This window comes from Scyliorhinus torazame, chromosome 13 (assembly GCF_047496885.1).
Source record: "Scyliorhinus torazame isolate Kashiwa2021f chromosome 13, sScyTor2.1, whole genome shotgun sequence".
Lineage (NCBI taxonomy): Eukaryota > Metazoa > Chordata > Chondrichthyes > Carcharhiniformes > Scyliorhinidae > Scyliorhinus > Scyliorhinus torazame.
In genome coordinates, this window is record NC_092719.1 from 13227322 (window position 1) to 13253518 (window position 26197).

The 26197-nt window shown below is 48.3% G+C and overlaps 1 protein-coding gene across 21 annotated transcripts in view; it reads left to right on the top strand.

Annotated features, from left to right (window-relative positions):
• The window catches only part of celf2 (cugbp, Elav-like family member 2), a 1037523-nt gene that overhangs the window by 644440 nt on the left and 366886 nt on the right, over positions 1-26197 (top strand). The window contains exon 1 of one of the 21 annotated variants that reach the window (XM_072471061.1): positions 15415-15566. The exons of 19 other annotated variants lie outside the window; for them this stretch is intronic. Coding sequence is in view for 1 of the 2 variants with exons in the window: in XM_072471047.1 (XP_072327148.1) it covers positions 24435-24508 (74 nt within the window). In the remaining variant the exon portion in view is untranslated. Of the gene's footprint in view, positions 1-15414; positions 15567-24191; positions 24509-26197 lie in introns of those variants that run through there. One more of the 21 variants, XM_072471047.1, reaches the window with a different exon arrangement.

Here is a 26197-nt window from a genome sequence, read left to right on the forward strand (position 1 = left end):
ACCATTTAGGTTATTAACCAACCATTTAAAACTGTTGCTGAGACTCATTAAATCATACAAGAGCAATTGACAAATTAGCACATTGTGACCAGGAGACCACCCAGATCAAATGTGTGCCATTAACTGATGACTTTCAGGGTTGAACATTGGAGATGTGAAGAAGGAGGAATATTCTATATTCTGAGGTTTTGCAGCATTATCAATGGTAATCACGGATTATTCCTACACACCTTTGTCCAGAATATTTGATCGCTGGAAGAAAAACTTTAACTTGACTTGACTACTAATGACTTCCAGAGGTGATCAACACGTAATAAATGATACATTAGCTGCCCTGTTATTCCTCAACAGAATAGACTGTACATGATCTACTGCAATTCTGTGTGATGTTTTAAATATGTTAGGAAAATTGGATTATACATATAGTGGGCAAATTGAAGGTTAAAAGATAAAAGGGTTAGAATGTGGTTGTTTTAAAAATAATTCTGTTCTGCCAGACCTGGGTGGTTTTAGCAGCCAGTAGGTGAAATTGGCAAAGGAATGTGTTTTTCAGTCTGGGCTAATGCATGGTGGTTTGCCTGGGGAAGTCCCTGGGGAGTCAATGTGCTTTACAGCCTGCAGAGACGAGTTGTTTTTCAGCTTGGGAGAGATATGGCCATTGCTGGGTGGAGCCAAGGAAGGCACAGAGACATTTTGAAACCATTGGAGAGGGAGTTGGTGGAGAAATTTTGGAGAGAGGAGTTACCTTCTGATCTGCCTGTGTGTCCACAATTCACCAATAATAATAGAGATTGAGAGGTGTATGTTTCTTGTTGTTTAATGGAAAATTTGAGTAGTAATGTTTAAGATGTAAATTGTAAGCTGTTCTTTTTGGGTGTGAAGTTAAAAGTCTAATATTGTAGTTATAATAAAGTTTTGAGGGCAGCACGGTGACGCAGTGGTTAGCATTGCAGCCTCACGGCGCCGAGGTCCCAGGTTCGATCCCGGCCCTGGGGCACTGTCCGTGTGGAGATTGCACATTCTCCCCGTGTTTGCGTGGATTTCGCCCCCACAACCCAAAGATGTGCAGGGTAGGTGGATTGGCCACGTTAAATTGCCCCTTAATTGGAAAAATGAATTGGGTACACACCATTTTTTTTAAAAAATAAAGTTTTGTTTTAAAAAATAACCAAGCCCGATTTCTTCATGCCATCACTCCTGGAGTCAATCATTCTTTCCGCACAGTCTTTCAAATAAACTTAACTATTGGGGTTTTGGTCCAGTCTCCCAACCACGATTGTACTCTGGTCTGGGATTGTAAAACCTGTGTTAAGCGTAAACTGTATGTGGTCTGCTCTGACACTGGATGGTAGAGCACAGTACATTACTCACACCATGAAACAGTAGACCGTCTATGGCATTTGAAATTAACAAGTTTTAAACAGCATTATCTGTTGCAGTGGCACAGTGAATATCTTAACATAGCCATAATTATAAGTCACCGAAATATCTCCACTGCTGGATGTGTTTAGACAGAAATGGGAGCGGCACGGTAGCACAGTGGTTAGCACTGTTGCTTCACAACGGCAGGGACCCGGGTTCGATTCCCATCTTGGGTCACTGCCAAGTCCCGAAAGATGTGCTTGTTCGGTAGATTGGACATTCTGAATTCTCCCTCAGTGTACCCGAACAGGCGCCGGAATGTGGCGACTGGGGGATTTTCACAGTAACTTCATTGCAGTATTAATGTAAGTCTACTTGTGGTGACACTAATAAAGATTCTTATTTTTATTATTATGAAATCAGGCCATTTATTTTATCATGAACTTTGCCCTAGATGCATTGACAGTGGGAATTGCAAACTCAATCTAGATGTAATACCCACACAGAAACATGGTGAATGCATCTTACTTTACAATTTACTGTCCAGTTCCTATTGATTTCCCCTTCCAGTGGATCTTTCACTCATGTTGTCCTCCACAAACAGATCCATGAAGGGTTTTAATTCGAATACATAGCATCATTAAGTGACACATTTCATTTCGCAGAAGGGTGATTGGGGGAAAGTTTGGAGTGTTGACAGTGCACAGAATATGTGTGCTGTAGAACTTACAGAACTTACTCGGTTTTTAAAAAGTGAGGCACATGTTTTCTGAAGGTTTAACGTCTATTGTCGAGATAGTTGAGGATGGGCGAGAGTGGACGATGCGACAGGAAGCTGAATCTTGTTTACCTGGCTTCTGAAAGTATTTCCATGGTTTCTGACTGGAAGCAAGAGTCGGCATTTAGTATATAAAATGACCCAGAAACTACAGCAAGGAAACGTACAGCTCAGCAAAGCCTATTCATCCTGCACACGAGCCATGGTCCTAATTCCATGTATTCCCCGGTTTCCAAATTTCTTCAATCACCTTTTCTTTAAGCCACTATGTAGCTTATTCTTAAATATTGACATGATCTCTTCTTCAAATGCTAACTCCAGTAACACATCCTACAACTGTGCAACATTTACATAAAAATAAAAGTTTCTCTTGCTCTCAGTCCTAAATCTTACATAAGATTCTTTATAATGGATCATTTAAACGTTGGAAATGTCTTGTTTCTATTGATCACATTCCTTCATAATTTTAAACACATCCGGGGTGGCACGGTAGCATAGTGGTTAGCACTGTTGCTTCACAGCTCCAGGGTCCCAGGTTCGAGTCCTGCTTGGGTCACTGTCTGTGCGGAGTCTGCACGTTCTCCCTGTGTCTGTGTGGGTTTCCTCCGGATGCTCCGGTTTTCTCCCACAAGTCCCGAAAGACGTGCTGTTAGGTAATTTGGACATTCTGAATTCTTCCAGTGTATCCGAACAGGCGCCGGAATGTGGCAACTAGGGGCTTTTCACAGTAACGCCATTGCAGTGTTAATGTAAGCCTACTTGTGACAATAAAGATTATTATAAATTGCCATCTAACCTTCTCTCTGTTCCAACAGCCCAATGTTTTGAGTCTTTGATTTATATTTGCGTTTTCTTATAGCAGGCAGCATCCCAGTGAATCTGCACTCGAGCTGTCTACTGCCTCAACAACATTCCTGCAGTGCGTATACCGTATTCCACTTGTGCACAGATTCAACATTACGTTCCGATTTGTACATACCAACCTCTTGCTGTAAAACCCGATTTAAAGTTAATTTGCTTGTCCACCTGATGTCCTGCTTTTAAAGTCTAAGAATTGTAAAATTGATGTGTTGTTGGAGAGCCAGAGCCAGCCTTGGTCCATGAGCACAGGGGTAACCAAAACTTTTTTTTTTAACTTTTCACTTACATTTTTGTGTATCTCAGGGTTTTTCATGGGGTGCAAGTGTTGCCGGCAAGGTCAACATTTATTGGCCACCCCTTGAGAAGGTTGAGTTGAGCCACCTTTTTGACCCCCCTGCAACAGATTATATCATCAGAGGAAGAGGGAAATACAGAGTTGGTCACATCATTGAGTCTGGCAATAATTGGAGGGGGGGGGGGTTCAGCAGAAGGTATTTTTACAATGGGTTATTGTTCATGTTTGGGGACAGCAACTTTTGTATAGCAGTCACCCTGTCCTTTGTACCCAACTTTGAAAGCTGCTTCCTCCAGGTGTGAAAGACAAACACCGCTCACCCTGCAAAAGATCCAGATTCTCAAAATGCACGTACATATTTATATTTATTCCCGCCAAACAAGTGACCTCAATCCAGCAGCAGAGCCATAGGCTGGGAATTCTCTCTGAGATATTCCTGCTCCGGCACTACCACCTCACCGGATGAGTGGCAAAACCCCCCCAGCTTGGCAGGACTCCCGCCACACTCCTGGCAAAGTTACAGCGATGGAGCAGCTCCGAGAGAATTCCCAGCCTTAAAGTAAGATCTGCAGCATCCTTGACTATTTGACCTTTTTGTGGATGGAATTCCACCAGCAGAGAGAGACAACAGCATTCCTGCCATTTGCCACACTTCAATATATTTGTGTACAGTGCAGAATAGCACCTGGATCATCCCTGCGTTCACACCTACATCAGAACTGCTATTTCTACTGTTGTTTTTTTTACACACATTTTGCCATCCTGTATTTTAGTTCAGATGCCCACTTGTTTAAACCGGGTAATGTTTGTAAATAAAAAAGGGAAAGTGCAGAGAGGGAAAGTACAGACAGTCTACATTCAGTCTTAGCCGTACTGCTGCAGAAAATCAGGCCATCCAGCGGACTCTGGCTTGTCAAATGTCTGAAAGAGTTACACGTGCGGTGGGGGGGCTGCTCCTGGAGACACCACGTCCCAAAATTGTGCACTGTGGATTTCTGCTGACGGGCAGCTCATTGCAGACCAGGGGGCCACATCCAAAAGGGAAAAATATCACACTAGGGGTTATATAGAGTGGTTTGCAGCCTTAAGATGCCCCAAAGTGCCTTACGGGCCAACTTTGTAGCATAGGCATAGATGAAATGTAGAAAGCGCTGCAGCACAGCAAGATCCCACAAAGCATGCTGTGGTATGTTGAGGAAGAGCAGAGGACATCTCCCCAGCTCAACCTGGCCAATATGTATCCCTCAATCAGGATCACTTAAAAAGAAAACAGATTGTCTGGGTGTTTACTTAATTATTGTTTGTAGAATCTCGCTGTGCATGAATTGACTGCCATGTTTCCACTCCATTGGCTGTAAAGCACCTGGGATGCCCTGAGATATTGAAAGGCACTAGATAAATGCAATTTATTATGTTGTAACTTATTCCGATTATCTATGTTGTGCAAAAGGGCAAGAGGAAGTCGGACAGAAAGGTCTATCATAGCTGGGGGGAGGGGGGGAGGGGTGGGTGCCTGTGTCTGGAAGTCATGAGAGCAAATCGTGGCCGAGGCAGACTGGACTGATTATTATTTGACTATTTTGTTTTCCACTGCGGTTTTAAAACACAGATCTACCAGTGAGCGAGTTGGGATAAACTTTAATTGTGCGCCACTGGTTCGCAAATCTTGTGAAGGTTTTAGCAGGACTCTGGTCACTTGAGGCATGTTATTAAAAGTCACAACGGGAACACTTAATTTCAATTCCCTTCCAGTTATCCGTTTTGATTGTGGATAAGGAAAAAACGTCTTCTGCTAATTGTAGTAGGCCCTGAATAATTCTTAAATTACTAATACGCACACTGTACCTCAGCCATTTGGCAAGGCCACCTTGTGCCTTAAAACCACCAGCTGAACTACAAAGCAGCTGCTACAAATTATGGTCTGTGCTGCAGGGCCAGGCTCATCACTGTAATGTCCCCCCTCCCATAAACACACTCCCCATAAAGCTTTGTTTTGTCTTTAAAATGCCATTTGTAACTTTGTAGCTAATGGTGTGTGAATTCCTGGCTTTCCTGGGCTTGATAGCCGCTGTCTTCTCGTGGGTTGAATGGTTATAATTGGGGTAGGGGCGTTCCATGCTCTCCTGGCATGACTTTGGCAGAAACCGCGAAAGAACTTGCATTTTTAAAGCGCCCTTTGTGACCTCCGGCTGTTTCAAGGTAATTGATAGTCAGTTATCTATTTCTATTATGTCACAGCCTGTTATGCTGTAAAGCAGTAAATACGGCAGCGAATTCGGGAAATGAAATGAAAATCCCTTATTGTCACAAGTAGGCTTCAAATGAAGTTACTGTGAAAAGCCCCTGGTCGCCACATTCCGGCGCCTGTTCGGGGAGGCTGATAGGTGAATTGAACCGTGCTGCTGGCCTGCCTTGGTCTGCTTTAAAAGCCAGCTCTTTAGCCCTGTGCTAAACCAGCCCCTTGGAGCAGCACGGTGTCACAGAGCATCTCTTTTTCTGCTGTTGGTGGAAGGATAGGTATTGGCCAGGAGATCAGAGAGAGTTCCCTGCTCCTCTTCCAGTAGTCCCAAGGGATCATCTCCAGCCTTCTGAGATGTTTGATGCCTCTTCAGAAATACAGCACCGCTGATAGTGTAGGACTGCCCCAGTGCTATACTGTGGACCTGCAATAACGAGGAACTCAATATAATGGGGGTCCTAGATCCCAAACTCTTTGTTCCGTTTCATCCTTGCATTCATCATTGCCGCGTTCCATTTATTTAAGTATTTTTATGGTATATTTTCTAAATGGGGAAATGCTTAGGAAATGAGAAGCACAAAAGGACTTGGGATCCTTGTTCACGATTCACTTAAGGTTAATGTGCAGGTACAGTCGGCAGTTAAGAAGGTAAGCATTAAGAATGTTAGCATTCATGTCAAGAAGGCTAAAATACAAGACCAAGGATGTACTCCTGAGGCTGTATAAGGCTCTGGTCAGACCCCATTTGGAGTATTGTGAGCAGTTTTGGGCCCCGTATCTAAGGAAGGATGTGCTGGCCTTGGAGAGGGTCCAGCGGAGGTTCACAAGAATGATCCCTGGAATGAAGAGCTTGTCCTATGAGGAACGGTTGAGGACTCTGGGTCTGTACTCGTTGGAGTTTAGAAGGATGAGGGGGATCTTATTCTAACTTACAGGATACTACGAGGCCTGGATAGAGTGGACGTGGAGAGGATGTTTCCACTTGTAGGAAAAACTAGAACCAGAGGACGCCATCTCAGACTGAAGGGACAATCCTTTAAAACAGATAAGGTGGAATTTCTTCAGCCAGAGGGTGGTGAATCTGTGGAACTCTTTGCCACAGAAGGCTGTGGAGGCCAAATCACTGAGTGTCTTTAAGACAGAGATAGAGGGGCAGCACGGTGGTGCAGTGGTTAGCACTGCTGCCTCACGGCTCTGAGGTCCCGGGTTCGATCCCGGCTCTGGGTCACTGTCCGTGTGGAGTTTGCACATTCTCCCCGTGTTTGCGTGGGTTTCGCCCCCACAACCCAAAGATGTGCAGGGTAGGTGGATTGAACACGCTAAATTGCCCCTTAATTGGAAAAAATGAATTGGGCACTCTAAATTTTTTTTAAAAGACAGAGATAGATAGGTTCTTGATTAATAAGAGGATCAGGGGTTATGGGGAGAAGGCAGGAGAATGGGGATGAGACAATATCAGCCATGATTGAATAGCGGAGCAGACTCGATGGGCCAAGGGGCCTAATTCTGTTCCTGTGTCTTATGGATGCAGCAAACGGTTTGAAATATGTTTGAGTCTCCTGGTTTGAGGAGCATATAAGTCAATCCTAAAATGAACGTCATTTTGCAGGTTTCATGTAATGTTTGTGTTTAACAATTGTCACGAATACTTACAGCTGTGTAGGTTTTAAAAACCACCTCAAATCAAAAGTTTGCTCTTATTTAAAATTCTATCTCCTTCTGATGTTTGTCAGATGGTCTTTTCCCCCATGTTCTTTACTGTAAAGACAAAGTTAAAATGTTTGCGAGGCTAGCAAGCTGCGTAATCATGGCAGCCTGTTCAATACACTCTCATCCTAGGAGATTTTTGTATTTTTATAGGGGGAATACATCAACTGGGTAGAGAAACAAAGGTTACAGAGCTGTTGAATCCAAGGTTTGAGATTCTAATGCTCCCTCCACCTCAGCCCAAAGTAATGACCCATGTCTTCAGAATCTGGCATAGGATAAACACAACTCTACAATGTTATAATGCACAGTCTCGAGATATGATCCCTATGGACCGTAGCAGTACCTCAGTTTCGGCCTGGATTATGTGCTCAGGTCTTCAGAGGGGTATTAGAACCCAGAGCCTTCAGGCTGAAAGTTGAGCGTACTGTCCCTGGCACATTTACTTTGCTATATCCGCCTGTCCTCCAATGTAGTAAGTTTGGAAGAACTCCCACAGATATTCCACTTGTTAATCTCCTCATTGCCACCATATCGTGTGTTTTTTTTCAGTGGCCTGTGCAACAGATGCCATATGTAAAGGCGATAATGGTAAAACCAAGGAGTCTGGAGATTGGGGAACAGTATGGGGTGTTGGCCTAATTAACAGTTCAGGCTTTAGAAGCACAGGAGCAGTAACAGACCATTCAGCCTATCGAGCCTGTTCTGCCACTTAATCAGATTCTGGCTCATCTGTACCTCAACTCCCATTGACTTGCTTCAGGTTCCCTGATGACTGTGTGAGCCAATAAATTGGAGGCAGGACTGGGTTTATGATTAGAAAGTCCTACAGAAAAACAGTGGGTGGGATTCTCCAGTCCACCAGCCGCATTTTCTGGCAGGGCATGCCCTGTCGGCAGCAGGATTCTACGTTCCCGCAGCCGGCCAATGGGGTTGCCAATTGTGGCCATCCCCATGCAGTCGGGAAATCCCAGGGGCGTGGGGGCACTGCCGGCTGACCGGAGGATCGCGCTGATAGAGAACTCCACAGCGTGCATTTTGTAGCAAACAAAGCTTACAGAGTTTATTTGCAAAGAGTCTTTAAGAATTGATAACGCAGACAACCTGAGCATTAAATAACTCCCAGTCACTCACAGCAGTACAGTCACCAGGTGTGATACATAGAACATAGAACATTACAGCGCAGTACAGGCCCTTTGGCCCTCGATGTTGCGCCGACCTGTGAAACCACTCTAAAGCCCATCTACACTATCCCTTATCGTCCATATGTCTATCCAATGACAATTTGAATGCCCTTAGTGTTGGCGCGTCCACTACTGTTGCAGGCAGGGCATTCCACGCCCTTACTACTCTGAGTAAAGAACCTACTTCTGACATCTATCTCCCCTCAATTTAAAGCTATGTCCCCTCGTGCTAGACATCACCATCCGAGGAAGAAGGCTCTCACTGTCCACCCTATCCAATCCTCTGATCATCATGTATGCCTCAATTAAGTCACCTCTTAACCTTCTTCTCTCTAACGAAAACAGCCTCAAGTCCCTCAGCCTTTCCTCATAAGATCTTCCCTCCATACCAGGCAACATTCTGGTAAATCTCCTCATTCCAATGCTTCCACATCCTTCCTATAATGCGGCGACCAGAATTGCACGCAATACTCCAAATGCGGCCGCACCAGAGTTTTGTACAGCTGCAACATGACCTCATGGCTCCGAAACTCAATCCCTCTACCAATGAAAGCTAACACACCGTACGCCTTCTTAACAACCCTCTCAACCTGGGTGGCAACTTTCAGGGATCTATGTACATGGACACCGAGATCTCTCTGCTCATCCACACTGCCAAGAATCTTACCATTAGCCCAGTACTCTGTCTTCCTGTTATTCCTTCCAAAATGAATCACCTCACACTTTTCTGCATTAAACTCCATTTGCCACCTCTCAGCCCAGCCTTCCAGCTTATCTATGTCCCTCTGTAACTTGTAACATCCTTCCGCACTGTCCGCAACTCCACCGACTTTAGTGTCATCTGCAAATTTACTCACCCATCCTTCTATGCCCTCCTCCAGGTCATTTATAAAAATGACAAACAGCAGTGGCCCCAAAACAGATCCTTGTGGTACACCACTAGTAACTGGACTCCAGTCTGAACATTTCCCATCAACCACCACCCTTTGTCTTCTTCCAGCTAGCCAAGTTCTGATCCAAACTGCTAAATCACCCTGAATCCCATGCCTCCGTATTTTCTGCAGTCGCCTACCGTGGGGAACCTTATCAAACGCTTTACTGAAATCCATATACACCACATCAACTGCTTTACCCTCATCCACCTGTTTGGTCACCTTCTCAAAGAACTCAATAAGGTTTGTGAGGCATGACCTACCCTTCACAAAACCGTGTTGATTATCTCTAATCAAATTATTCCTTTCCAGATGATTATACATCCTATCTCTTATAAACCTTTCCAAGGTTTTGCCCACAACAGAAGTAAGGCTTACTGGTCTATACTTACCGGGGTTGTCTCTACTCCCCTTCTTGAACAAGGGGACAACATTTGCTATCCTCCAGTCTTCTGGCACTATTCCTGTAGACAAAGATGACTTAAAGATCAAAGCTAAAGGCTCAGCAATCTCCTCCCTAGCTTCCCAGCGAATCCTAGGATAAATCCCATCCGGCCCAGGGGATTTATCTATTTTCACACTTTCCAGAACTGCTAACACCTCCTCCTTATGAACCTCAAGCCCTTCTAGTCTCGTAGCCTGAATCTCAGTATTCTCCTCGACAACATTGTCTCTTTCCTGTGTGAATACTGACGAAAAATATTCATTTAGCACCTCTCCTATTTCCTCGGACTCCAAGCACAACTTCCCACTACTGTCCTTGACTGACCCTACTCTTACCCCAGTCATTCGTTTATTCCTGACATTGCTATAGAAAGCTTTAGGGTTATCCTTGATCCTACCTGCCAAAGACTTCTCATGTCCCCTCCTGGCTCTTCGTAGTTCTCTTATTAGGCCCTTCCTAGCTAACTTGTAACTCTCGAATGCCCTAACTGAACCTTCATGTCTCATCTTTACATAAGCCTCCTTCTTCCTCCTGACAAGTGTTTTGACTGCTTTAGTAAACCACGGTTCCCTTGCTCGACCACTTCCTCCCTGCCTGACAAGTACATACTTATCAAGGACACGCAGTAGCTGTTCCTTGAACAAGCTCCACATTTCCATTGTGCCCATCCCCTGCAGTTTGCCTCGCCATCCGATGCATCCTAAGTCTTGCCTCATCGCATCATCATTGCCTTTCCCCCAGATGTAATTCTTGCCCTGCGGTATATACATATCCCTTTCCATCACAAAAGTAAACTTAATGGAATTGTGGTCACTATCACCAAAGTGCTCACCTACCTCTAAATCTAACACCTGTCCTGGTTCATTTCCCAGTACCAAATCCAATATGGCCTCGCCTCTCGTTGGCCTATCTACATACTGTGTCAGGAAACCCTCCTGCGCACATTGGACAAAAACAGACCCATCTAAAGTACTCGAACTATAGTGTTTCCAGTCAATATTTGGAAAGTTAAAGTCCCCCATAACAACTACCCTGTTGCTTTCGCTCCTATCCAGAATCATCTTTGCAATCCTTTCCTCTACATCTCTGGAACTTTTTGGAGGCCTATAGAAAACCCCTAACGGGGTGACCTCTCCTTTCCTGTTTCTAACCTCAGCCCATACTACCTCAGTAGACGAGTCCTCATCAAACGTCCTTTCTGCCACCGTAATACTGTCCTTGACTAACAATGCCACCCCTCCCCCTCTTTTACCACCTTCCCTGAGCTTACTGAAATATCTAAACCCCAGCACCTGCAACAACCATTGCTGTCCCTGCTCTATCCATGTCTCCGAAATGGCCACCACATCAAAGTCCCAGGTACCAACCCATGCCGCAAGTTCACCCATCTTATTCCGGATGCTCCTGGCATTGAAGAAGACACACTTTAAACCACCTTCCTGCCTGCCGGTACACTCCTACAACTTTGAAACCTTACTCATGACCTCACTACTCTCAACCTCCTGTATACTGGAGCTGCAATTCAGGTTCCCAAGCCCCTGTTGAACTAGTTTAAACCCTCTCGAAGAGTATTAGCAAATTTCCCCCCCCCAGGATATTGGTACCCCTCTGGTCCAGGTGTAGACCATCCCGTTTGTAGAGGTCCCACCGACCCCAGAATGAGCCCCAATTATCCAGAAATCTGAAACCCTCCCTCCTGCACCATCCCTGTAGCCACGTGTTCAATTCCTCTCTTTTCCCATTCCTCGTCTCGCTATCACGTGGCACAGGTAACAACCCAGAGATTAAGAACTCTGTCCTAGATCTAAGTTTCCACCCTAGCTCCCTGAATTCCTGCCTTACATCCCTATCCCTTTTCCCACCTATGTCGTTGGTACCTATGTGGACCACGACTTGGGGCTGCTCCCCCTCCCCCTTAAGGATCCCGAAAACACGATCCGAGACATCACGCACCCTGGCACCTGGGAGGCAACACACCAACCGTGAGTCTCTCTCGTTCCCACAGAATCTCCTATCAATCCCCCTAACTATGGAGTCTCCAATGACTAATGCTCTACTCTTCTCCCTCCTTCCCTTCTGAGCAACAGGGACAGACTCTGTGCCAGAGACCTGTACCCCATGGCTTACCCCGGTAAGTTTCCCCCCCCCCCCCCCCCCCCAACAGTATCCAAAGCGGTATACTTGTTACTAAGGGGAACGACCACAGGGGATCCCTGTACTGACTGCTTCCTCCCAGCCCCTCTCACCGTCACCCGTCTATCTTTATTCTTCGGAGTAACTACATCTCTGAAGCTTCTATCTATGACCACCTCTACCTCCCGAATGATCCGAAGTTCATCCAGCTCCAGTTCCCTAACGTGGTTTCTGAGGAGCTGGAGATGGGTGCACTTCCCACAGATTAAATCAGCAGGGACACTGATGGCGTCCCTCACCTCAAACATTCTGCAGGAGGAACATTGCACTGCCTTCCCTGCCATCCCCTCTAGATAAAAAAAGAAAGAGCTTACCTGTTATTCACTCCCCTTCTCAGCCAGCACTCACTCAGCAACCTCTGCGCCCCGCATGATAATACCTGAGGGAAAATAGAAGAAAAACTACTTACCAGTCACCAGCCAGTCCCTTACCTGCAGGCTGTGACGTCACGGTTCAACTTCTTTCGACTTCTACCTGCCCTCGAGCCTTCCTCTTAATCTTTACAGCAGTTGTTTTTTTTTTGGTTAGAGGAGGTGTTAGGGAGGGAAACACTGAAGAAGTGTTTCGGGATTAAGTGTCACTTAACAGTACGAAGTGAGTTGCTCATTCTGAGAGCCGGTGGGCCGAATGGCCTCCTGGGCTGTAGGGTTCTGTGTTTAGTATGTTCACCATGTCCTGTGGCTTCCCTGTTTACATGTGACAAATGATAGTGAAATAAAGGCGCGTGTAGATCTACCACGGGAGGGAAACCCAACGTTCCACATTCAAGTGAACTTTGAAATCAGCGGAATGACCTCAAGAGTAAAATCACAAGGATTTGAGTTGAGTTCCCTGTTTTACAATTTTTTGCCAAATAATGGGAACACCTCAGGTCCAACTTCAATCTTTATCAGCCTTTGTCTCAATGAATCAAACTACAGCATGATGGTTTCAACTGGGGGCTGTACATGCGAGCCACACAACCCTTTTCTGGTTTTTGGAAGCAGTTTGGTTCCAAATCATCTGCACACTGGGACGGAATCCAAATTTCTCCAGAGGCTCTTGGGAATTTGGTAACCAAATAAATGTACCGTCCTTAGCCCAATTCACACTAATTAGAGGTGGGGAATAAATGCTGGGCAAATGGTTTTGTACCAAGGCGATGGAGTTGGCCCAGCGGTGGGTCCTCAGATCCGTGCTGTTAATTAAAGGTCCATTGTCAGGGCTGAGGTTTTGCGCAAATTTAGAAGATTTGGAACTGAATGACCCGATTTGATGCTGGCACTCTTCCTCCACAGTGGGTTGGCATTCTTTTGTAGATAGCAGATGCTGTGGGTGTGCATGCCAAGTTGTCAGCACTATTTCACGGGGGATATAAATCATTCCCACCTTAGTTTGGGTCATAATGCAGGCGAGGCCTGTAAATCTGGGAGCTGGGAAAGAATTCTTGGATCGCGAACTGGGAGAGTGATGGTTTTCAGCTGGCGTCTCTTCGCAAAGGCACGGCCCATCTCGCGTGTGCCAATTAAGTCAAATCCGTCAACCTCGGCCCCTCCAAATGCCCAGCTGCCATGGCGAATCAGGGCACGGTGTCGTGAAGTGGGAATGTTGCCCGAAAGCTGGGAAATGAAGCTTCCCAACAAAGCTGTTGAGTTTAAAAGGCCTCGAAGAGCTCCCGGCCATGATTCCTTTAAAGAGTCATTCACCATTTTTTGAAACTTGTCTTTTTCCTGACCAGGCAAAATTGTTGGTTTCTTTCACACTCCCAAATAACTCGTTGTTCGCAGTTTAACAAGAGGGAACAAATCAAAGGAATAAAGCATGCATTTAGCTTGGATAAAGAGCTAGTCATGTAGAGTGAAGAAAAGCCGCAGCAGGCCAAGAAAGAATCAGCTGCAAGGAAATGAAATCTAATAAAGGCAGAAGATGGAAGGATAAACAAACTAAGTGTTGCTCAGAAATTAGCATGCGTTACGATCTCGGTAGAGACCAGTAACTTTTAAAAAGAAATTTGAACTCCCAGTTATTCACTGAAATAAATAAAGCACAAGGTTTCAGGTTTTAAGCAAAAATAAACCATTACTCCCAACAGTTAAAACCCCAAAATACTTTCTTTTCTCCTTGTATTTCCAACCAAACATTCCATGATACTTTACAGGGTATTGAGGGTTAATTCACTTCACTCGGGGTCAATCCGACACATTCCAGAACTCGCGCAGATAAAAACAAAAAAAAATCTCTCTTCAATCTATCCCCATAGCAATGTGGCACACCTGAGATGGACCAGGGAGAGTTTGAAACCAATGAACTTTACCTTCAATACATCCTTTTGGCCCTGGGACCCAGGCAAATCATTAATTTCTCAAATGTGAACTACTGTAATCTCACCAGATTCACTGGCTCCATTACGAAGCAAAGAGAACCTGTTGTTACGGCAGCAACTGGCACAGTGGTTAGCACTGGGACTAGGGCGCTGAGGTCCCAGGTTCGTTCCTGGCTCTGGGTCACTGTCCGTGTGGGGTTTGCACATTCTCCCCGTGTCTGCGTGGGTTTCACCCCCACAATCCAAAGCTGTGCAGGGTAGGTGGATTGAACACGCTAAATTGCCCCTTGATTGGAAAAAAAATAATTGGGAAGCTGTGTTCGCACCTTTAATTCTGGCCCTATATAAGTAAATATGAACCGTTCTGTTAATTGTAATTACCTTGGCGGGTGTCTTACCAGTTTCTCAAACCCACATTTTTTCTTTTATCTTGCACTTCAACTGGAGGTTATATTCCTAAAACACGCGGTATCATAAAAATAAATATATTTTTTTTTTTCCCCAATTAAGCGGCAATTTAGTGTGGCCAATCCATCTACCCTGCACATTTTTGGGTTGTGGGGGAGAGACCCACGCAGACACAGGGAGAATGTCCAAACTCCACACGGACAGTGACCCGTGGCCAGGGTCAAATCCGGGTCCTCGGCGCCATGAGGCAGCAGTGCTAGCCACTGTACCACCCTAAAATTAAATATTTGCAATGCATACTTTTTTTTAGGATTTCGTCTGAGTATGACTGGAAGGTAACTGGTCCAGAGAAGCTGGTAAGTGGGATTCTGTGGCTCTGGGAAGGATGATCAGAGGAAGGTGGACATTTTACTGGCGTTCGCTGATGACGGCACAGGACACTGCTTTCCATTCCTTGAAATGGGAAATTGGAAGAGGGTCTTTGCAGCAAGTTTAATTTTCTTTGTGTTTAATAAGGCGATGCTGAAAACACATTGGCGACTGATTTTGGCGCTCACCAGCTTAATTTTACATGCAAGGGGTTGGTTTTCACTTTCTCCTGGCATGAACAGGAAGTGTAACTTCTCCATCGCAAGTGCCGGTGAGTTGATGACGTCAGTCGTACGACTCTGCAGCTGTGTGGCTGAGATACAGACTTCTCCTCAGTTTCTGAAGTCTGCGAACACACCCAACCCCCTCAGCCGAGGCCTAGCACAAACTCTCGCCTATTCCTAACCTGCTGGTGGCCAAGGAATTCGGCCCAATTGCTAATTTCTGACAAAGAGCAGACGGCCAGTCTAAAGTCACAACGGGATTTGTTGGTAAGTGTCTCTTACATTTTGCTGCTGTGTCAGTGAGGAAGCTGCGAAATGGCTGCTTGTGCGTTGTAGGTGCAGGAACTTGTTCTTTAGTGGTTTTAAGGATCAGTGCGGTTTTATTCTGGATTCCGTTCATTTTCAAATTGGTCACCGTTTTCCTTTCTCTTGAAATGTGTTTCCCATATTCTTAGTTAGATTTAGGGCTCTGCACCAACTGCCCATCTAAGGCTGCGAGGCCCTTCTTCTAGGCCTCTTCATCCTGTCTGTACAACAACACGAACTTGTGTCGCATTGATAAGAGTTGACTTCCCTTTAGTTTAGTGCTGCCAGATGCAACTTGTTGGCTGTTATTTTCTGCCGACAAAAAAAAAGCCTTTTCTGTTACGGTTCATTGGATAAATCGCCACGTGCTGTGGTGGTGGGCTCTGCAGGCCCGGATGTTTCCGGCTTAGGATTTCTGGCCTGTGCTGATTTGGTTTATCTCCGTTGCCGTGAAGCCACAATGGATGTGGGCTCCCACAAATTACAATGAACGGGAAAATCAACCAAGACAATCACTCTAGACCACATGGTGTGACATTCCCCCCCCCCCCCCCCCCCCGCCCCCTCTTTACCCCCAACATGGGCGGCACGGTAGCACAGTGGTTAGCACAGTTGCTTCACAGCACCAGGGTCCCAGGTTTGATTCCCAGCTTGGGTCACTGTCTGTGCGGAGTCTGCACGTTCTCCCCGTGTCCGCGTGGGTTTCCTCCGGGTGCTCCGGTTTCCTTTCACACGTCCCAAAAGATGCTCTTGTTAGGTGAATTGGGCATTCTGAATTCTCCCTCCGTGTACGCGAACAGGAGCCAGAATGTGGTGACGAGGGGATTCTCACAGTAACTTCATTGCAGTGTCAATGTAAGCCTACTTGTGACGATTGTAAAGATTATTATAGACGTTGCAGAACGGGACAATCGATCTCTGGGCGGGTTACACCAGAACCTCTCCGATCATGCATGCGAAAGGAGATTCTAGAGGGCGGCTGACCATTTGGGGATTTTCACCGACAATAGGAACCCCCAACATTCAGGAAAGGAGGTGGGAGAAGAGCACCGATGAGCCTATCTCTTTGAGGAATCAAGTCGATGGGTATTACTGTGTGTGAAAAGGGTAACAATGTGGCAATACGTATTGTTATTGTTCAGCAAATAAAAAACAAAGAAATTCAGTTGAGAAAATTCTATAAGAGCCCCCTGAGATATCTGAGCGTTGTTGAAACAAATCATGTAGAGTCATGGAGGACAAACGGTCAGATTTTACCTTGTTCCACCGGGAGTAATTCAAACCACCCGATGAATCAAACCGTTGTTAAGAATCAGAACAAATGTTGGAGAGTTCAGTCTTAGTGCTTGTTTTCCTAAGAAGCTGCAGAAGGACAGGTGCTGGACCATTAATTCCCGCTCTGCCCCCACCCACACCACTTAGCAGACGACCCAGGGCCATCTTGTTATGTCGCCCTCTCCATATTTCAGTTCTTTACCTTGTTAGATTTTTGCTTGATTGGCAAAGTATAAGCAAGGCCCAGTGCAAATGGAAGGGGCAGCAATTTTGACTTATCTTTCCCAATATGGTTGATTCCTCCCGTGAGCCTGGACTGGGGGAGCAATGGATAGGGTTATAGTTAGTGGCTGTGGGGACATCTGGAACCTGCACCATTCAATCTTTCCAACTGGATGACGAACGACAATGGGCAAAATCCCCTCCAGATAAGCAAATTCCATTAAAGGGGCAGCTTGATGCCGTGTTGGCTTGCATGGAATTTACAGAATCGAAACAGGACATACGGACCAACTGGTCCTTGCTGGTGTTTCTAGCTTGCATGTGCCTCCTTCCAAACTACTTCATCTCACCCTCCCCTTATTAGTTTACTCTTCTATTTATTTTTCCCTCGTGCACTTATCTCGCTGCCCCTGAAATGCATCCATATTCAGGGGCTGGCTCCAGATTGTCAAAGCTGGAGGTGTGGGTACAAACTCTGTTGAGTTCCTGATCTGATGTGGGAAGGTGGAGACTGTATCCTCTCCATTCAGGAAGAGGGAAAACTAGAGAACACCCTGTACTATGGAGCTGCGGGTTGACCAGTGCCCGGGACTCGATACAAGGGTATTAAACGGAGTGGCGAATGAGATCATTGATGTGTTGGTTTTAAATGACCCAAATTCCTGAGATTTGGTAAAGATCCCATTAGATTGGAAGATAGCAAATGTAACACCATGGGCGGGATTCTCCCCTACCTGGCGGGGCGGACGGTCCCGGCGCCGAGGATTGGCGTGAACCACTCCGGCATCAGGCCGCCCCAAAGGTGCGTAATCCTCCGCACCTTCAGGGGCTAGGCTGGCGCGGGAGTGGTTTGCGCCGCACCAGCCGGCAGGGAAGGGGCTTGGTGCCGCGCCAACCGGCGGCGAAAGGTCGCTGCCGGCTGGCGCAAGTTGGTGCATGCGCGGGAGCGCCAGAGTGTGCTGGCGTCATCCCAGTGCATGCGCAGGAGGGGGTCATCTCCACATCAGCCATGGCGGAGGACCACACCAGCCGACGAGGAGGAATAGAGTGCCCCCACGGCACAGGCCCGCCTGCGGGCCGTAGAATCGCCCGGGGGGGGGGGGGGCTGACAGCGACCGCCGACCGACACGGCGCGATTCCCGCCCCTGCCAAATCCCCGGCACCGGAGAATTCGGCAGCCGGCGGGGGCGGGATTCGATTCTCCGGCCCGGCGGGGGGTTGGAGAATCCCGTCCCATTATTCACAGAGGGAGGGAGTCAGACAGGCCAGTTAGCTTAACATCTGTCAAAGGGAAAATGGTGGAAGATGTTATGGCAGGGCATTTAGAAAAATTCACAGTAATCAGGCAGAGTCAAGATAGTTTTGTGAAAGGGAAATAACATTTTAACCAATTTATTGGAGGGCTTTGAGGAAGGAATATGTGCTGTGGATAAAGAGGAACTGGTGGATGTACTGTACTTCGATTTCCAGAGGGCATTTGACAAAGTGCCAAATCAAAGGATATTGCGGAAAATAAAAGCTCATTGTATGGGATAGAAGATTGGCTGGCTAATGGAAAGCAGACATTAGACATGAATGGTTTTTTTTCAGATTGGCCAAAAGTAATGAGTGGCGTGTCATAGGGATTAGTTCTGCAGCCTCAACTATTTACAATTTATGACTTGGATGGGATGGTTGCCAAATTTGCTGATGACACAATTAAAGGTTGGAAAGTAAGGTGGGAAGAGGACAGAAGGAGGCTACAAATTGGCATAGATAGGTTGAGTGAGTGGGCAAAGATCTTGAAAGTAGAGTATAATGTGGAAAAATGTGAAATTGTCCATTTTGGCAGTAAGAATAAAAAAGAAGTTTATTATCCAAATGGTGAGAGATTGCAGGACTCTGAGATGCAGAGGGATTTGGGTGCACTAATGCATGAATCACAAAAGGCTAGTCAACCGGTACAGCAAGTAACTATGAACGCTAATAGAATGTTATCATTTATTGCGAGGGGGAGTTGAATACAAAAGTAGGGAGGTTATGTTTCAGTTGCACAGGGCATTGGTGTGACAACATCTGTGGTATTGTGTACATTATTGGTCTCTTTAGTAAAGGAAGGATGTAAATGCGTTGGAAGCAGCTGAGAGCAGGTTTGCCAGACTAATGCCTAGAATGGACGGGTTGTCTTATGAGGAAAGGTTGGACAGGCTAGACTTGCATCCACTGGAGTTCAGAAGAGTAAGAGACGCCTTGATTGACACACAAATTCTGAGGGTATTGACAGGGTGGATGTGGTGAGGATGTTTACTCTTGTCGGAGAATCTAGAACTACATGTCACTGTTTAAAAATAAGCAGTTGCTCATTTAAAATTGAGATGTGGTGACTTTTTTACTTGGGGGGTCATGGGTTTTTAGAAATCTCTTCCTGAAAAGGTGGGGAAGCAGAGTCTTTCAAAATTTTGAAGGCAGAAGTGGATACATTCTTTGTCACAGAATTTACAGTGCAGAAGGAGGTCATTTGTCCCATCGAGTCTGCACCAGCCCTTAGAGCACCCTACCCAAGCCCACACTTCCCTCCTGTCCCCATAACCCAATAACCCCACCTAACCTTTTTGGGACACTAAGGGCAATTTAACATGGCCAATCCACCTAACCGGCACAGCTTTGGACTGTGGGAGGAAACCAGAGCACCCAGAGGAAACCCACGCAGGCACAAGGGGAACATGCAAACTCCACACAGACAGTGATCCAGGCCGAGAATCGAACCTGGGATCCTGGAGCTGTGAAACAACTGTGCTAACCACTGTGCTACTGTGCTGCCCTTGGTAAGCAAAGGAGCGATAGGTTATCGGGGGGGCGATGGGATGCAGATTTGAGGTTGCTATCAGATCAGCCGTGATCTTATTAAATGGCGGAGCAGGCTCGAGGGCCTACTCCTGCTCATACATTCCTACAGATTAGCTCCTGCCTGCCTTCCTGTGGGGGCATTGGGAGAAGCCTGGAAATCAGGCTGCCCCATCCTGCACAGCCACCAACAAATTCAGCAACATCTAAGTTTTAAAAAAGAGACGCAGGGAAACCAACCAAAAAAATAGATGGTTCAACCAATACAGGGTGGAATTGCCATTTGTAATTCAAGCAGAGGTCTTGGTTCAATTCTACACCCGTACTAAGTTAGCTGACCTGAGCCTGAGTGGCACTGGAGGAACCATAGTTAGTTCTAACGTCCTTTGGTTGGGAGGGTCAAAATAACAGCTAACGTTCTCAGCCTGGATCACTATCCTAAGATCGTGCCTTGAAAGGGGAAAAATGAACAGGGTTGTGGGAAATGGGGCCAGCATAGACGTGGTGGGCTGAGTGGCCAGCTCCGCTGTTGTACCGCTCTCTGATTACAAGCAAAGTATATGTATGTGTAGGTTTTGTGCATGTATTCACCATCACAATTTTAATTACTCGCAGGTAGGTCATCAAAGAAGTAAGTCAGTGATGGCGCATTGCAGCATCTATATGCCTCGGTATCAATTCAGCCCACTCTTAATTGAAATTTCCAGCAATTTCTTTCTGTTTATTTAACCGACCTTTTGCTCCAGCCTTTAAATGATGGTGAAGGGGAAAGTATTTAAATTTGTGGTGTGGTGCAGATGTTAACTATAACAGTATCCTGTAGTCTGTGACCTACTTACATACCGCTTTACCCCTGATACCATGATTAAAAGCTGCTTTGAAACCAGTTTTCCCTCCAGGGATTTTGGTCTGTAAGAATTTTACAAAGTGCACAGAAGGCTTTGGTGAATGGTGAGAGGGACACGTGCACACACACGCATATACATAGACACACACGTGTGGATGGACACACACCCAAATGCTGTTATCATACATTCATACACAAATGGGCAGGCATACACATATATTTGCACAGGATAATATGTTAACATTGGCACTGAGGCATATGAACACAGACATGTACATACATGCAGACTGCCACGTCATAAATATATCGATGGGAATGTAAGCGTTAATAGAATCAACCCCTTAATGTGGAAATAATTACAATTATAAACTGAATTAGAAAAACAGATTAGATTTCCAGTAGTTTCTCCATATTCCACATTAACATAGAATGGAATTTACATAAATTTAATAAGGTTTTCTTTTAAAGTAATCTCCATGTCTTTTCCACTCATCTTGGATTGAACTTCTCAATCACAGCTTCGATAGCTTTCAATAATGTTTTTAATGATTGGCTCCAATGAACGTTCTGGTACATTTATCAGGAGCTCCTTAATAAAACAGAACTGGAGAGGCAGAGTTTTAATTTGTTTATATCAGCACTTGCAGATTAAACACTCATTTCTTTTATTGGGGGCTTGCTGTGCACAAAATGTCTGCTGCATTTCCCTACCCAGCGCTGACATTTAATGTGAAGCGCACTGAAGCTCTTTGGAGAGACATGGTAACTACATGTAAATCTATTCGCCTTTTTAGCTATCTGAGACCGTTGTCTTCTACCTAACATGGTGCAGTCTTTATGCTGCGCTATGCTGTGAGTGGCAAAATGTAATATGAGTAACATTGCTGGGTGAAGTCAGGCGACAGGAGCCCTGAACTCCAGGAACCACTCTCCGGAGTTTCCTTGCCCTAGCTGGTGCTGTCCTTTTTTATTCTCTCATTGGATGTGGGTGTCACTGAGTTGGATAGCATTTATTGCCCTAATTGCCCTTGAACTGAGTGGCTTGCCTATACCAATTAAGAGTCGACCACATTATTGTGAAGCTGGAGTCGCGTGTGGGCCAGGTGGCAGGTTTCCTTCCCTGAAGGACATTAGTGAACCAGATGGGTCTTTACGACAACCAATAATAGCTTCATGGCCACCATAATTGAGAGTGCTTTCAATTCCAGATTTAAGAGCTACCATGGTGGGATTTGAAGGCATGTTTCCTGGAGCATTAGCCCGGGCCTCTGGATTGCTAATCCAGTGACGTTGCCACTACGCTACCGTCTGCTGGGATATTTATGTGCAATCCCTTTGGCATCTTCAGTGGAGTTCTGCTTGTCATACTGCAGAGGGAGCTCAGTTCATAAATGAGATTCTGTGACTATCCAGATCCACTTTGCACAAAATGTATTTATGAATGGTGCTCTAGAACATTCCATCATTTGCAGTATTCAAACATGTGGATAATGTTATGGAACAGACACAGACCTTTCTGTCCATCAGATTTGCGCCAGCATTTTTTTCTCTTGCCTACTCCGACTCTCAGACCTTTTAAAAAAATATTCTTATTCAAGCAACTGTTTAACTCTCATTTCAAACGATTCGTGAATTCTTGTGGATTGGGGGAGAGAATGCCACATTCCACCTATCCTTGGTTGAAGCAATGTTTTCTTACTGTCCCTTTAATTCTTTTCAATTATCTCCTTGATATATTCCTGTGGGGGGGTCCTGCTTCCTCCCAAAATCCAAAAAAGTGTACATCAGGTGGATTGGCTATGCTAAATTGTCCCTTAGGTAGTACAAAGAACAAAGAAAAGTACAGCACAGAAACAGGCCCTTCGGCCCTCCAAGCCCGTGCCGACCATGCTGCCCGTCTAAACTAAAGTCTTCTACACTTCCTGGGTCCGTATCCCTCTATTCCCATCCTAGTCATGTATTTGTCAAGATGCCCCTTCAATGTCACCGTCCCTGCTTCCACCAACTCCTCCGGTAGTGAGTTCCAGGCACCCACTACCGTCTGTAAAAAAAACTTGCCTCGTACATCTCCTCTAAACCTTGCCCCTCGCACCTTAAACCTATGCCCCCTAGTAATTGACCCCTCTACCCTGGGAAAAAGCCTCTGACTATCCACTCTGTCGATGCCCCTCATAATTTTGTAGACCTCTATCAGGTCACTCCTCAACTTCCGTCGTTCCAGTGAGAACAAACCGAGGTTATTAAATCGCTCCTCATAGCTAATGCCCTCCATTCCAGGCAACATCCTGGTAAATCTCTTCTGCACCCTCTCTAAAGCCTCCACATCCTTCTGGTAGTGTGGCGACCAGAATTGAACACGAGACTCCAAGTGTGGCCTCATGAGGTTCTATACAGCTGCAACATGACTTGCCAATTCTTATACTCAGTGCCCTGGCCAGTGAAGGCAAGCATGCCTTATGCCTTCTTGACTACCTTCTCCACCTGTGTTGTCACTTTCAGTGACCTGTGCACCTAGATTAGTGCCCAAAGATGTGCAGGTTAGGTAGATTAACAGTGATCAATGCGCAGGGTTTCCTGCATATCCTACGGAAAGGGGAGAGCAGCCTATGGTCCTCTGGGACTGCGGTGACATTTACATCACATTCCTGACTGGTGGACATAATCTGTCACTTTTATAATCTTTGAAGACCTAATTCTGCCCTAACAGGCACATTTTCCTCCTGGATGTTTGCATATTGAGGGAGAGATCAGGCTGGGCTGCTCAAATCCAACATGGCCAGTCACACCACAAATGCTAAATTGCTGCAATTCACTAAAGCTGGTGGTCAGAAGTTCCCAAACAGGGAGGGAGGGAACCTGGTTGTGCTCTGCAACTGAGATCCTCCCTCACATGAAGCTGCCACTTTAACCTTTGCCATTCAGCCAGCTGGGCTTCTAACACCTTCCTGGTGCTAGCAATAAGAACTCGATTGACAAGAATACCTTTAATTCGTAAAAAGATCCCCCGACGCCCTTTTAAACCGCCTTGAGGCTGTGTGAGTAAAAGGAAGACCACGCTGCCTTTTTTTGTGACGGGTGAACGGGCCGTCGCAGAGAATGGGATTAGGCACTAAGTAAATGCAAGTCTCCTCGTCTTGTAGGGTCCCCGTTGTCCCCTTTGCTCTGAGGTGTTAATGGATGTGCTGCAATGGAGCTGCTGCCTGGGAGAGAGAGAGAAAAAAACAACATGCCACATGGATTCATTCACTGAAAGGTTTAATCCCCCCACTCAGCCAGCCAGCCGCGGAATAATAATTTTTTAAAAAGGCTTCTGCATTTGTGGGTGTTTTTAGCTTCTTAAATGCTGGCTGCAGTTTTGATCAGAGTTGCACCTCCCACTTCAGCACCTGGAGCTGTGGAGACAGTTGCTTCTGTGACAGCTTTTTAAAAAATCCCCAAAAGATTTTATTTTGCTGCTTTCTGTGAAGATTGATTGGAGAGAGAAATGTGACAAGTGCAAAGGCGAGACTGCCCCAGGGAGGCTCCGGCACCTGCCCCTGTCTGTCCGCCCGCCACAGCTGCTCAATCACAGTCCCGCGGCCGGCCAGCCGAGTTGGTGCTGAGGGAGAGGGGGAAGGAGAGAAGGACGGAGACGGAGAAGGGACGGAGAGGGAAAGGGGGACATGACTTCTTCTTTCCAACTGGACTTTCTGCCGGAGATGATGGTTGACGGCGGCGGGCCGGCGGCGGACAGGATGTGAGTGGGAATCTCGCTCAACGCCGGCGCGGCGGCGGGCGGCGGGCGGCCGGCCGGCCGGCGGGCGGGCGGGGGGAGAGGTGAAGCGGCCGGGAACGTGTACCCGGGGTGGGGGGAGGGGGTCAGACCCGGCGGGGGTCAGACCCGGGGGGGGGGGGGTTAGGGCGGGGGTCAGACCCGGGGGGGGGGGGGTTAGGGCGGGGGTCAGACCCGGGCGGGGGTCAGACCCGGGGGGGGGGGAGGGGGTCAGACCCGGCGGGGGTCAGACCCGGCGGGGGTCAGACCCGGCGGGGGGGGATTAGGGCGGGGGTCAGACCCGGGCGGGGGTCAGACCCGGGGGGGGGGGGGGTTAGGGGGGGGCAGACCCGGGGGGGGGGGGGTTAGGGGGGGGCAGGACCCGGGGGGGGGGGGGGGGTTAGGGGGGGGCAGACCCGGGGGGGGGGGGGGGTTAGGGGGGGGCAGACCCGGGGGGGGGGGGGGGGGGGTTAGGGGGGGGCAGACCCGGGGGGGGGGGGGGGGGTTAGGGGGGGGCAGACCCGGGGGGGGGGGGGGGGGGTTAGGGGGGGGCAGACCCGGGGGGGGGGGGGGGGGGGTTAGGGGGGGGCAGACCCGGGGGGGGGGGGGGGGGTTAGGGGGGGGCAGACCCGGGGGGGGGGGGGTTAGGGGGGGGGCAGACCCGGGGGGGGGGGGGTTAGGGGGGGGCAGACCCGGGGGGGGGGGGGGTTAGGGGGGGGGCAGACCCGGGGGGGGGGGGAGGGGGGGGGCAGACCCGGGGGGGGGGGGGGGCAGACCCGGGGGGGGGGGGGGGGGGGCAGACCCGGGGGGGGGGGGGGGGGCAGACCCGGGGGGGGGGGGGGGGGCAGACCCGGGGGGGGGGGGGGGGGGGGCAGACCCGGGGGGGGGGGGGGGGGGTTAGGGTGGGGGGGTCAGACCCGGGGGGGGGGGTTAGGGTGGGGGGGGCAGACCCGGGGGGGGGGGTTAGGGTGGGGGGGTCAGACCCGGGGGGGGGGGTTAGGGTGGGGGGGTCAGACCAAGGGTGGGGGTTAGGGTGGGGGGGGGGGGCAGACCAAGGGTGGGGGTTAGGGTGGGGGGGGGGGGCAGACCCGGGGGGGGGGGGGGCAGACCCGGGGGGGGGGGGGGGGGGCAGACCCGGGGGGGGGGGGGGTTAGGGTGGGGGGGTCAGACCCGGGGGGGGGGTTAGGGTGGGGGGGGTCAGACCCGGGGGGGGGGGTTAGGGTGGGGGGGGGCAGACCCGGGGGGGGGGGGTTAGGGTGGGGGGGTCAGACCCGGGGGGGGGGGTTAGGGTGGGGGGGTCAGACCAAGGGGTGGGGGTTAGGGTGGGGGGGGGGGGGCAGACCAAGGGTGGGGGTTAGGGTGGGGGGGGGGGGGGTCAGACCCGGGGGGGGGGGTTAGGGTGGGGGGGGCAGACCCGGGGGGGGGGGGTTAGGGTGGGGGGGTCAGACCAAGGGTGGGGGTTAGGGTGGGGGGGGGGGGGGCAGACCAAGGGTGGGGGTTAGGGTGGGGGGGGGGGGGGGGCAGACCCGGGGGGGGGGTTAGGGTGGGGGGGTCAGACCCGGGGGGGGGGGGTTAGGGTGGGGGGGGGGCAGACCCGGGGGGGGGGGTTAGGGTGGGGGGGGTCAGACCCGGGGTGGGGGTTAGGGTGGGGGGGGGGGTCAGACCAAGGGTGGG